This window comes from Dermacentor albipictus, unplaced genomic scaffold (genome assembly GCF_038994185.2).
Source record: "Dermacentor albipictus isolate Rhodes 1998 colony unplaced genomic scaffold, USDA_Dalb.pri_finalv2 scaffold_31, whole genome shotgun sequence".
NCBI lineage: Eukaryota > Metazoa > Arthropoda > Arachnida > Ixodida > Ixodidae > Dermacentor > Dermacentor albipictus.
The window spans coordinates 70,476-83,373 of NW_027225585.1; the positions used below are offsets into that span (position 1 = coordinate 70,476).

Here is a 12,898-nt window from a genome sequence, read left to right on the forward strand (position 1 = left end):
GACAAAAAGCCGACAGAAGTAGTAGTACCTACGAGAGTAGTACCTGCGAGAGCCAATGTACCTCATGTTTTAAATGCAAATCCTTCAAATAAATCCCTGCTCACCTAGTCCTGTCGGCCCAAGTTCCTCTGATCGTCCTACAAGTACGACCACTCCAAATCCTACAGCGTGTACAATTAAGGAACGTGTACTAGACACCTACGCACCGTCTCATTCAAGGCACACGCAAGGTGGCCGAGAGGAGGGCGCGAGGTGGTCATGGTTTTTCTTTTTTTGTGGTTGCTTTAGGGCATGTTTTGCGGAGATATATGGACGTGTCCGTAAAATTGGCCGTATCGATCGGAATTTGGGAATCTCGCGGAAAAGATGGGGGAATTGGCGGGTATGTAATTGGCAGCGAAACAATGTGAAGTAAGAACAGCGCCGAATAAAAGCGGCTTCCTTCTTGCTTCTTTCCTGTTCTCTTCGTACTTTGCATAGTTACGCGTCCCTTTAGACCAATAAAGCACCCTGCTCCGTTCACATGTGTGGGTCACTTTCTATTTTCAGTTATACTTTTATTTTTGTAAAATACTATTCTACTTTCGCGCTATCTTCCATAGCGTGCTCGAGCCTACACTGGAGGACATCATCATCATTATAATCACGAGCAGCTGCGCGCGTGCAGTACAGAAAAAAAGGAAGCCTGTCGCCCACGATCGACGGCAGCACCCGCGGAGGCCGGGTCTGCCATGTCCTTCACCAAGAAAGACGAACTGAATGACGCGCAAGTGTCCGAGCTGCGGGACTTGTTTTTCAAGTTCGACACGGAGCGCACGGGCACGGTGGCATTCGAGCACGTCGACGAGATCCTCCGAACCGCCGCCCGAGTCATCACCGACCCCGAGTTCAAGAAGCGCGTGAAGAGCACCGTGCCCGATGACCTTGGGAAGAAGGTGAGCGCTCGATTTTGCTCATACAATTTAACTATATACCTAGATTTATGTCATCACTGCGAGTAGGCGAACGATCATATTTCTGAGTCGTCTTCGTGGCCTACATGGATGTAACACTTTTAGTACGCACTATTGTCACAAACTGACCTACGCTCCTCGCGTGTGTGGTTGCATTGCCATGTGTGGTTGCATTGTGTGGTTGCATTGCATCGCTACAGGCCTGGTGAGGGACCCGATAAATGAACTCTCTCTGGACGACCTGTCCACACAATGCCCGAGCTGTTGTTTGTCTCGCCTTTCGCTTTTTTGGTAAAACAAACTTTCACGCACTTACTAAATGAATGTCTTCAATTCTTCATGTAATGGTGCAGAAACAGGACTCGCTTAGTAAATGATAGCAAACTGCGCTTATGAACAGCCTCATCGGTAACCTCCCGGCACAGGCGTCGCTTTATATAGTGTCATCCTTTGCACGGGCGCGAACCGGGACATTCGAGTCGGTAAGAGGCCACGCTTGATGAATTCATCATCAGTGCACTGCAACGGGAGTGTCGCCCCTAATACATCGCTGCCTTGTAATCTGTTACGTAGGATTGTGAGTTATTTAAGATATATGGCGCCAATGTACGAAATGAAATTGCCCATACATTGCATTATGCAGCGTCAAATTGTGTCCTGCCCCGCTGCGAGTTTTGCCCCGCTTGTTTGCTGATGGACGCAAACTAGTCCGGTCATATCAAGGATGACCTAAAGCAATATACAGAAGAGACAGCGAGATGGAAGTACACAAACGCTATCCTTTCCACTAAAGGTACAGAGAGAAAGCCTCGCTTAGTGAAAATGTCACGCATGCGCAGATCAATCCTTTTGGCAGAATATTTTTTTCTTTATAGGGTTTTTAGAAATAGCGTCGTCTAGCCGATTTGCGCATCCGCAAACGCCAGCTTCTTTATACGCCTTTTTGCGCTCCTTTGATACGCTTGCACGCCATAGCGCGCGTTATTTTGTGACCCCGCTTTCAGAAGCACCCCAGTGTCACACAGTAAAAATCTGATTTTCACTAGCGTTCTTATACCAACGGGTTAACGATAAAAAAAGAGGCATGAGAGCTGCAACTAAATCAAGAGCAGGAAATTTTGCAATGTACTAAAATATTTGGCAGACAGCCGATTGAACATCACAGTTAATTCTCGCGATAACTTCGATAGAAACGGCACCAGCGCTTGTGCTATCTTGGTATTGGTCTGTGCGCTGTTCCCCCCTTCTGAAGAGTGTCTCTTCTTGCTGTTACTGCAAGACTAGCCGTGTGCCGTGCCCACCGCAGGTGCAGTTTCCAGAGTTTGTGGAAATGGTGCAGAAGTGCACACGCGCGTTCAGCCCTCAGACAGACCTGCGCGACGCATTCCGCGTATTCGACCGCGATGGCCATGGATTCATCACGACGGCCGAGCTCCGTCACGTGGTTACCACACTGGGCGAGCGCATGACGGACGAGGAGGCCGACGAGCTCACCCGGGAGGCGGACCCCACCAACGCTGGCCATGTGAACTACGAGGAGTTTATCAAGATGATCTCCACGCCAGTGTACGTTATTGTCCCTATCCTTACATCTACATGGCGCGGTCAAATTAATAAGCAAAGAACTCAAACGTGTCGCTCTGGCTTCGCTGACAATCTAGCTGCTAGTTCCGACTGAAGCCACGTCCATGCTCTACGCAGATGTCCAGGAAGGTGCATTAACTACAAGTTATCTGCTCAGAAGCCCCGGTCATTTGTCAAAGGGGAAAAAACCATCTCGCGCAGGTGATCTACAGACATGTGTTCCCTTTAAAAGTGGACCGCGATGTACAGGCTTCCGCATTTATCAATATTGTGCGAGCGTCAACCACCCTGATGTCATTAAACTGCACGCCATGTCACCGCCTTAAAACGCCGAGAAGCAGCAAGATCGGCTATGCTGCGCGCGCGCAACCAAAGTCCACTTGAGCTTGAGCATCGCCTGATGCACCGTACTGTTCAGGAGGACAGACGCCACGGCCGGGAGTTATCTGGGCGTTGCCATTTGCAAAACAAGAAAAAATAGTTTGAAGGTGATTCAATCCCCACTTGCAGTCGACGAAAGACAGACTTCTTGGGTGAGTTGGTAATGAGATAGGCAGCGGAGTCACTGCGTACCACCTCTTTATTGCTGTACTCCTCGCGTGAGGGGACTACAATGAGTGTTGGATTCAGATTTGTTTTCTTTGGTGCGCTATCATTGAGATCATCCATTGAATTATTTTAAGTCTTTATCAGAATTTAAGCTGTCAAAACTAATATCCGATTATGAGGTAGGTCGTTATGAGGGAAGAGTGTCTGTGGCCTAATGTTTACATAATCATCAGCAGGAGCAGCCTGTTTTATGTCCGCTGCAGGACGAAGGCCTCTCCCTGTGTTCTCCAATTACCCCTGTCCTGCGCCAACCGATTCCAACTAGCGCCCACGAGTTTCCTAATTTCATCGCTTAACCCAGTCTTCTGTCGTCCTCGATTGCGTTTGCCTTCTCTTGGTACCCATTCTGTAACCCTAATGGTCCAGCGGTTATCTAACCGGTGCATTACATGACCTGCCGAGCTCCATTTTTTCCTCTTGATGTCAATCAGAATATCGTCTATAGCCGTTTGCTCAATGATCCAAACCGCTCGCTTTCTGCTTTTTAACGTTATGCCTAGCAATATTCGTTCCATCGCTCTTTGCGCGGTCCTTAACTTGTCCTCAAGCTTCTTTGTCAGTCTCCAAATCTCTGCCCCATATGTCAGCACTGGCAAAATGCACTGATTGTACACCTTCCTTTTTCCATGATCATGGTAAGCTACCAGTCAGGATTTAGTAGAACTTGTTGTTGGGCGAGTTGGTAAGTATTAGCGAACATTGTTTAACTGCGCGAGCAAACGAACCACAAAGACAGCGAGGGAAGAGTGGCTTGTTCGTGTTTTTTACGGCCAAGACGCACAAAGAAGATATCCCTTTCCGGTCTATCGTGAGTGAAAGAGGAACTTGGCAGAACGAAGTAAGGAAGTTTTTGCAGAAATGTTTATCGCACCTGAAATTGCACGACCCATTTGAAACAAGGAACTCGGAAGCTGTTACTAGCTTTATAGAGTCGAATGACGATATTGGCCATGCTTTTTCCATTGACATAGAAGATTTGTTTTATTCTATCCCTCACGCTGCATTGTTTCAGGCTGTTCAGAAATGTATTGAAGTTAATGGCGAAGTGTCTTTTCAGAATTCTACCGGCTTGACTGTTAATAGGTTTTTAGCGTTGCTTGAGCTTTACCTCAAATCTACCTTCATCCAGTTTAAAGGAGACTATTACGTACAGAAACAAGGTATATGTATAGGATCTTGCGTTGCTCCAATTTTGTGCAATATTTACTTATCGGAATTTGACAGAGCGGTAAACGAAGGGATCGATCGTGACCTGGTTGTTACCGTGTTCCGTTATGTTGACGATTTTCTTGTACTTTTAAAAAAGCAAGCCAGCTACACATATGACGACGCCATCGCAGGTGTACTACACATTTTTCAGCGCCTTGGCAAAGGTTTAACATTCACCCATGAGCTAACAAAGGATAATAATATTCAGTTTTTAGACAACGCTATAAGCTTCTGTGACGACCATGTGTGCTGGAAATATAACCCAAGATCCCAAAAGAAATTGTTGCCCTACGATTCGGCTCATTCAAAAACGGTAAAGCGGGCAATAGCCACCCAGTGCATCTTATCAGCCTTAAGGAAGTCCTGCACGCACAAAATACAGGAAAGCTTTGACAAGCAGATTGTAAGGCTGGAAGAAGCCGGTTTCCCGCAATCAGTCATTTCAGCAGTAGTGGAGGCAGTGCTTAAGAAGACAAAGACGGAAGGCAATGTTGCTGAAGACACAAGGGAGCGCAAAAATAAGAAACGGACAGTTGTACCTTATGTTCACAAGACTTCCCACAACTTAAAGAAGGTTGTGAAACGGTATGGAGTTGAGATAGTGTTCTCGGCTCCCGGCAAGCTCGCTGGGCTATGCTCGCGCATAGAAAGAAGTAAAAATAACTTCCAAGGGTGCGGAACTAAGCACTCCATTTCCCACGTAGCTTGCAGTGTTGGAGTAGTATACCAGATACCTCTATCATGCGGCAAAGTTTACATTGGCCAAACAGGAAGGTGTGTGAATGAACGCTTGCGTGAGCACGAATTGTCTATTAGAAATAAAACGAATGGGCACCTGCCTGTCCACTGCCTGGCGTGCACGTGCAAGCCGATCATGAAGGAAACAAAGATTTTGTGCCGCTGCAGAGATAGCCGAGCCAGAGAGCTACTCGAGGCGTAACATATTAAAAAGAAGGGACTACAATGTGTCAGTGACACCTCAGTTTATTTACATACCAGTGAGATTAGGTTTATTGACGAGCGTAGGTAGGTCGCGTTTCGCATATACAAGGTTTTACTTTTCTTTTACCTTTCCTTTTTTTTCGCGCACGCGCAGTGGTGTATGTCGGGTGTGTATTTATATGTGTACCTTGTGGAATAAACTTTAGTTGCAAGTCTGCGCCCGTCCTTGTCCCTCGCTGTCTTTGTGGTTCATTTGCTCGCGCAGTTAAACAATGTTCGCTACCAGTCAGGAGCTGGCAATCTCTGCCGTATACGATCCAGCCGAATTTCATTCTTCTGTGGATTTCCTTCTCATGATCATGATTCCCTGAAATTAATTTACCCAGGTAAGCGTACTCCTTCACGACTCTACAGGCCGAAGCATAACTGCGAGTCGGCCTAGTTGGAACAGATTAATCTTAAAATTTCTTTTATTGCGCAAACAAACAGGGACGAAGAATAGGGGCAACACAAGGACAGGCGCTTTCGAACAACTGGTTTTATTTTTGAAGACCCACCTGCTTAAATACCCACAGACCTGCGCGATCTAATCAACAGAGCACGCCTATAGCGCATATGATACCCGCAGATCTGCGCGATAAAGTCAAGAGAGCGCGTCAATAGTACATATAACACTTGTGATAAAAAGACATGGACAAAAGCCACCCAGTCAACATAAAAACAGCAAGGTGCATAAGACAACCACCTACAATAAAATGCGCTAAAGATGTGATGATAGAAGTGAATTTTCTTTATCGAACAATGAAACAGAAGGATGGCTGATACATTTTTCTTTCTGTTTTGTCTAGACGCCTTTTTGTCTAGAGGCCGACTGGTGATCCTGAACTCTTGTTACTTTGCACGTCTATTTATTATTATCTTTGTCTTCTGCGTATTAATCTTCAACACCACTCTTAGACTCTCTCTGTTTAGGTCCTCAATCATTTGTTGTAACTCCTCGGCATTGTAGCTGAATAGAACAATGCCATCCGCAAATCGAAGTTTGCTGAGATATTCGCCATGGATCCTTAACCTAAACTTCCCAGTTTAATTGCTTGAATACTACTTCTATGCACACAGTGAATAGCATTCGAGAGATTGTGTTTCCCTGTCAGACTCCTTTCTTTATAGGTATCTTCCTACTCGTCTTGTGTAGAATTAAGGTAGCTGTAGAGCCGCTGTAGATATTTTTCCCGGTATTAACGTAAGCGTTCTGTACTTCTTGATTACGCAATGCCTCTTTGACTGCTCATATCTCTACTGAATCAAATGCCTTTTTGTAATCTAGGAAAGCAAGCAATACCATCATCATCATGATCATCAGCCTGGTTACGCCCACTGCAGGGCAAAGGCCTCCCCCATACTTATCTAACTACCCCGGTCATGTAGCAATTGTGGCCATGTTGTCCCTGCGAACTTCTTAATCTCATACATCCAGCTAACTTTCTGGCGCCCCCTGCTACGCTTCCCTTCCCTTGGAATCCAGTCCGTAATCCTTAATGACAATCGGTTATCTTCCCACCTCATTACATGTCCTGCCCAAGTCCATTTCTTTTTCTTGATTTCAACTAAGATGTCATTAATTCGCGTTTGTTCCCTCACGCAATCTGCTCTTTTCTTATCCCTTAACGTTACACCTATCATTCTTCTTTCCATGGCTCGTTGCGTCATCCTCAATTTAAGTAGGAACTCTTTTCGTAAGCCTCCAGGTTGCTGTCCCGTACGTGAGCACTGGTAAAACGCAGCTGTTATACACTTTTCTCTTGAGGGATAATGGCAACTTGCTGCTCATGATCTGAGAATGCCTGCCAAACGCACCCCAGCCCATTCTTATTCTTCTGATTATTTCAGTCTCATGATCCGGATCCGCGGTCACTACCTGTCCTAAGTAGATGTATTTCCTTACCACTTCCAGTGCCTCACTACCTATCATAAACTGCTGTTCTCTTCACAGACTGTTAAGCATTACTTTAATTTTCTGCTGAATAGTTTTTAAACCCACCCTTCTGCTTTGCCTCTCCAGGTCAGTGAGCATGCATTCCAGTTGGTCCCCTGAGTTACTAAGCAAGGCAATATCATGAGCGAATTGCAAGTTAGTAAGGTATTCTACACTAACTCTTATCCCCAATTCTTCCCAGTCCAGGTATCTGAATACCTCCTGTAAACACGCTGCGAATACCGTTGGAGAGATCGTATCTCCCTGCCTGACGCCTTTCTTTATTGGGATTTTGTTGCTTTCGGCATGAGCTGCTGAGCACGAGGTCACGGGATCGAATCCTGGCCACGGCGGCCACATTTCGATGGGGGCGAAATGCGAAAGCACCCATGTACTTAGATTTAGGTGCATGTTAATGAACCCCAGGTGGTCGAAATTTCCGAAGTCCTCCACTACGGCGTGCCTCATAATCAGAAAGTGGTTTTGGAGTGTAAAACCCCATAATTTTATTTTTTTTTGCTTTCCTTGTGGAGGACTACGGTGGCTGTGGAGCCATTATAGATATCCTTCAGTATTTTTACCTACGGCTCGTCTACACCCTGATTCTGTAAAGCTTCCATGACTGCTGAGGATTCGATTGAATCAAACGCTTCAATGAAAGCCATATAGAGAGGCTTATAGTACTCTGCGGATTTCTCGATAACTTAATTGGTGACATGGATGTGATCCATTGTAGGGTATCCCTTCCTGAAGCCAGCCTGCTCCTTTGGTTGAATAAAGTGCAGCGTTGCCCTGATTCTTTTGGAGATTATTTTGGTAAATATTTTATATAATACTGCGAGTAAGCCGATGAGCCTATAATTTTTCAATTCTTTAACGTCTCCCTTTTTGTGGATTGGTGTAATGTTTGCATTCTTCCAGTTTTCTGGGACCTTTGTAGTCAATGGACACTTCGTATAAAGTGCCGCCAGTTTTTCAAGCATTATGTCTCCTCCATCTTTGATTAAATCGACTATTATTCCATCTTCTCCTGCCACTCTTCGTCGTTTCATGTCTTGGAAGGTCCGAATCGCTAGTTATAGGAGCAGTTCCTGTATCCTGTTCATTACTGTTTCTAATTGAGGTATCCTGACTCCTCTGGGTACTGTACAGGTCGGTATAGAATTCTTCCGCTGCCTTTACTATATCTTCGAGATTGCTTATGATATTACCCTGCTTATCTTTCATTGCATACATCTTGGTTTGTTCTATGCCAACTTTCTCTCTCTCCGATTTCAGGCTGCGTCCTTTTTTTTGCGGCTTCTTCAGTCTTTCTCACGTAATAGTTTCGAATATCCCTTCTTTTCGCCTTGTTGACCAGGTTTGACAATTCCGCGAGTTCCATTCTATCTCTTGAGTTGGACACTACCATTTTTTGTCGTTTCTTTATTAGGTCCTTTGTTACTTGGGAGAGCTTGCCTACTGGTTGCCTTGTTGCCTTGCCTCCCACTTCAATTGCAGCCTCTGAAGCCAAGCTTGTTACGGTTTCATTCACTAGCTCTATGTCATCATCATCTCTCTGTTCTAAGGCTGCATATTTGTTTGCAAGTATGAGCCTCAATTTGTGTGCATTTAACCTTACTACCTCTAGGTTGACCTGTTTCTTCTTGACCAATTTAGCTCTTCCTCTCTTCAAATTGGAGGGAATCCTAGCCCTCACCAACCTATGAACAATATACTTTACCCGCCCTATCACTTCCACATCCTGCACTATGCTGGGATCAGTAGAAAGTATGAAGTCAATTTTATTTCTTGTTTTACCATTAGAGCTTTTCCAGATCTACTTTCTGTTGCTACGCTCCCTGAAGAAGGTGTTCATTATCCGAAGCTTATTCCTTTCTGCGAATTCTACCAGCATCTCTCCTCTAGCGTTCCTAGAATCGACGCCGTAGTTGCCAATTGCTTCTTCACCAGCCTGCTTTTCCCCCGCTTTTGCACTGAAGTTGCCCATTACTACAGTATATTGAGTTTGCACTTTTCTCATCGCTTATTCAACAACTTCATAAAACTGATCTGCTTCCTCATCATCGTGACTGGATGTTGGAGCGTAGGCTAGTACTACCGTTAATCTATACCTCTATTAAGTTTGATTACGTCTACAGCTACCCTCTCATGAATGCTGTAGAACTCCTCAATGTTGCCCGCTATGTCCTTGTGGATTAGGAATCCTACCCCGTATTGCTTCTTATCTAGAAGACCTCTATAGCAGAGGACATATCCGTTATTCAGCAAGGTATAAACCTCACCACTTCTTCAAATCTCACTAAGGCCGATGATACCCCAAACAATGTCTGATAATTCCTCAAAGAGGCCTGCTAAGTTATCCTCGCTCGAGAGGGTTTGGGTGGATCCCCTGTGCATCAGCATGCCGGCTATTGCCCTCACAAAAAATGAAAGGAAGTATCGGGTTGTGATGCAATAGGGGTTCACGTGTGACTTAATGCAAAAGTTGTTTTTTTTTTCACTACTTTTGCTCATGTATATAGTTCTGGCGATTTCGCAAATAAAGATCAGTTGAAGTCCGCGCCTGTGTTGCGTTCTTCCTTCAGTCCTGATCTTTAGCGCTGTGCAAACATATCAATATTGAATCACCAACTCGCCCAAGCTTGCACATTATCTAGTTCTTTGATTTGTCAGCGATAGAAGTGTTTTCCTGATCGCGATAGGTAACTCAATATAGAACGATTTCTAAACGGCTCCGGCCTCGTAGTTCAGGAGTCGCACGTGCGCAGGTGACAGGGCGTAGTATTGCTCAATGATTCAAACATTGTGGTTTCGGGGTCTCCCGTACGCATGCGGCCATGAGCGCGGCTAGATATACGATACATTCTCGGCGAACATGAACAATACTTAAATGTACTGTGGAAAAAGAATGAAAATGAGAATAAATACAAACTTTCAGCGCTTACCGGGAATTCACTGGTAGCGTGTTCAAGGCGGTACAACAAACAACTCACGGTCTCGGCTGCCTGCCTCACACATCGGAGAAGTTATTCCTAACGAGGTGCAACTGATACTGAATCGCCGCCCAAGACAGCCAAAAGTATAACGTATGGTTACAGTATAATGCTTCGGTGCTAGATTGTTCCTGTTCAGATCCGGTCATCGGACAAATTATTAATTAATTAATAATTTAAATAATTAATCAGTTAAGTAATTACTTACGCCAATATCACAGTTTCGCGGCGAAACAATGAACGCGATGGGAAGATCTTAGCATACTATATACAAGAAGTGAAGCTCGCAGCTTTAGTAACATTAGGAATTGTAGTAAACGTAAACTGACTACATGAATGCGCATGGTGTGCCGTGCGCAGACAGAGAGAAACAACTCGACGACCTCGCGAGCAGCACTGGCTAGAACTACATAGGCCTGTCGACGTTGTCGCCTAGAGTCGGCATCGCTTTCCTTCTGCGCCATGCTCAAGGCGGGAACGATGTGGGTCCGCTTCGCACTTCATCAACTGCAGGGTTATTTCCTACCTTTATCATCAATTGGATAAGAGCCTACTTTTCAAACGGTAGGCAGTTCGTAGACGTTAACGGCCATGCTTCTACTGCATTACCAGTTCCGTCCGGAGTACCTCAAGCTAGCGTACTCGGCCCGATCCTTTTCCTAATCTATGTTAATGATATAACTAGCAGAATTCAACCAAACGTTAACATCAGATTGTTCGCAGATGATTGTCTTGTCTTTAAAGAGATTACTTGCCGTGATGATCAAGTTCACCTAAGCACTAGCTTAGCCAGACTTAATGAATGGTGCACCACCTGGTCTATGACCCTAAATGCTGACAAAACTGTCTTACTTCGTGTCACGAACAAAAAGTAACCTATGGCATTTCCAGATTGCATCAATAGCACACAAATAAAGGAAGTCTCGGAATATAAATATTGTCACGTGGTAGTGACGTTAAAGAACACAGTAGCAGTACTGTGAAAGACAAAACTAGCTTTTATTGGGCGAACCTGTGCCCACAAAACAGGGTACACTTAAAGCACAACGATAGCGGCGAACACAGTCGGCGATCGTCGAAAATCTGATCAGAGGGTCACGCGCGTCGGCTTTTATACTGCAGTCGTCGAATGGTCGTTCGGACCCGCGTGCCTTCCACAAAGTTCTACACCATTCGCGTCACGCGATGAAATCAAATAAGACAGGGTTCGGCGACAACAGACAGCTGGATAGAAGCATCGATAACTTTCCAGAAACTTCGGATACATGCAGGCGCATCCCGCGCTGTGCGATTACATTTGTTAGGCGGCGAAACGTGGTCGCCCGATAAAGATAAGTACAGTCGCCCAAATCTTTAGCTGGTGTGCGGGAGCGGCGACTTTTCCGGGCGTCAGCGCCGTATGACGCGGCGAGGCTGGAAACAGCCTAGTAGACGATTGGCCCAGCTGAGCGCGCTTTGTCCGCATGCGCTTAGCCTCAGACTGTTTCCAGCCTCGCCCCGTCAAACGGCGCTGACGCACGGAAAAGTCGTCGCTCCCGCACACCAGCTAAAGATTTGGGCGACTGTACACGCGTCAATACCCCTTCTTAAATAGCATCGTCGCGATGCTACAAATATAAGAGAGCGAAACACAAAAGGACACTTATTAAACATAAGTAACAAAACAACGAAAAGAAACAAAGTCCAAAGGTCAGTTACGCGAAGTCCCAAAGTTCATTATCGCTGGTAGTACGGCTTGAGTCGCACAACGTGGACTATTTCAGGTCGTGAGCGGCGCCGCTGTGATAGCGAAATGCCATCTCGCACGACCTCATAGTCCAGTGCCCCAACACGTCGGACGATCTTGTACGGTACGAAATGGCGACGCAAAAGCTTCTCGCTCAGTCCTCGTCGACGTATAGGGGTCCAAAACCAAACACGGTCACCGGGCTGGTATTCGACGAAGCGTCGTCGGAGGTTGTAGTGTCGGCTGTCGGTACGCTGCTGGTTCTTGATCCGTAGGCGGGCGAGTTGTCGGGCTTCTTCGGCGCGCTGGAGCAAGGTCGCGACGTCAAGATTCTCTTCGTCCGTGACGTGCGGCAGCATGGCGTCGAGCGTTGGCGTCGGGTTCCTGCCGTAAACCAGTTTAAACGGCGTGATCTGTGTTGTTTCTTGCACCGCCATGTTGTAAGCAAAGGTTACGTGCGGCAGGACCGCGTCCCACGTCTTGTGCTCGACGTCGACGTACATTGCTAGCATGTCGGCTAGGGTCTTGTTCAGGCGCCCCGTGAGACCATTCGTCTGCGGGTGATAGGCAGTTGTCCTCCTGGGGCTTGTATGGATGTACTGCAGAATTGCTTGGGTGAGCTCTGCTGTAAACGCTGTTCCTTTGTCGGTGATGAGGACTTCTGGGGCACCATGTCGCAGAATGTTCTCGGCGAAAAATTTCGCCACTTCGGCTGCTCTGCCCTTCGGTAGAGCTTTAGTTTCAGCAAAGCGGGTGAGATAGTCCGTCGCCACGATGATCCACTTATTTCCGGATGATGACGCCGGAAACGGTCCCAACAAATCCATTCCGATCTGCTGAAATGGTCGGTAAGGTGGTTTGATCGGCTGTAGTAATCCTGCTAGCCTTGTCGGTGGTGTCTTGC

The 12,898-nt window shown here is 46.2% G+C and overlaps 1 protein-coding gene across 1 annotated transcript in view; it reads left to right on the top strand.

Annotated features, from left to right (window-relative positions):
• Positions 1 to 674: 674 nt before the first annotated feature.
• LOC135909873 (uncharacterized) overlaps positions 675 to 12,898 on the top strand; it is a 200,294-nt gene continuing 188,070 nt past the window's right edge. The window contains exons 1-2 of the mRNA XM_065441908.1: positions 675 to 935; positions 2,260 to 2,519. Coding sequence (XP_065297980.1) covers positions 732 to 935; positions 2,260 to 2,519 — 464 coding nt within the window. The 5' untranslated portion in view covers positions 675 to 731. The remainder of the gene's footprint in view (positions 936 to 2,259; positions 2,520 to 12,898) is intronic.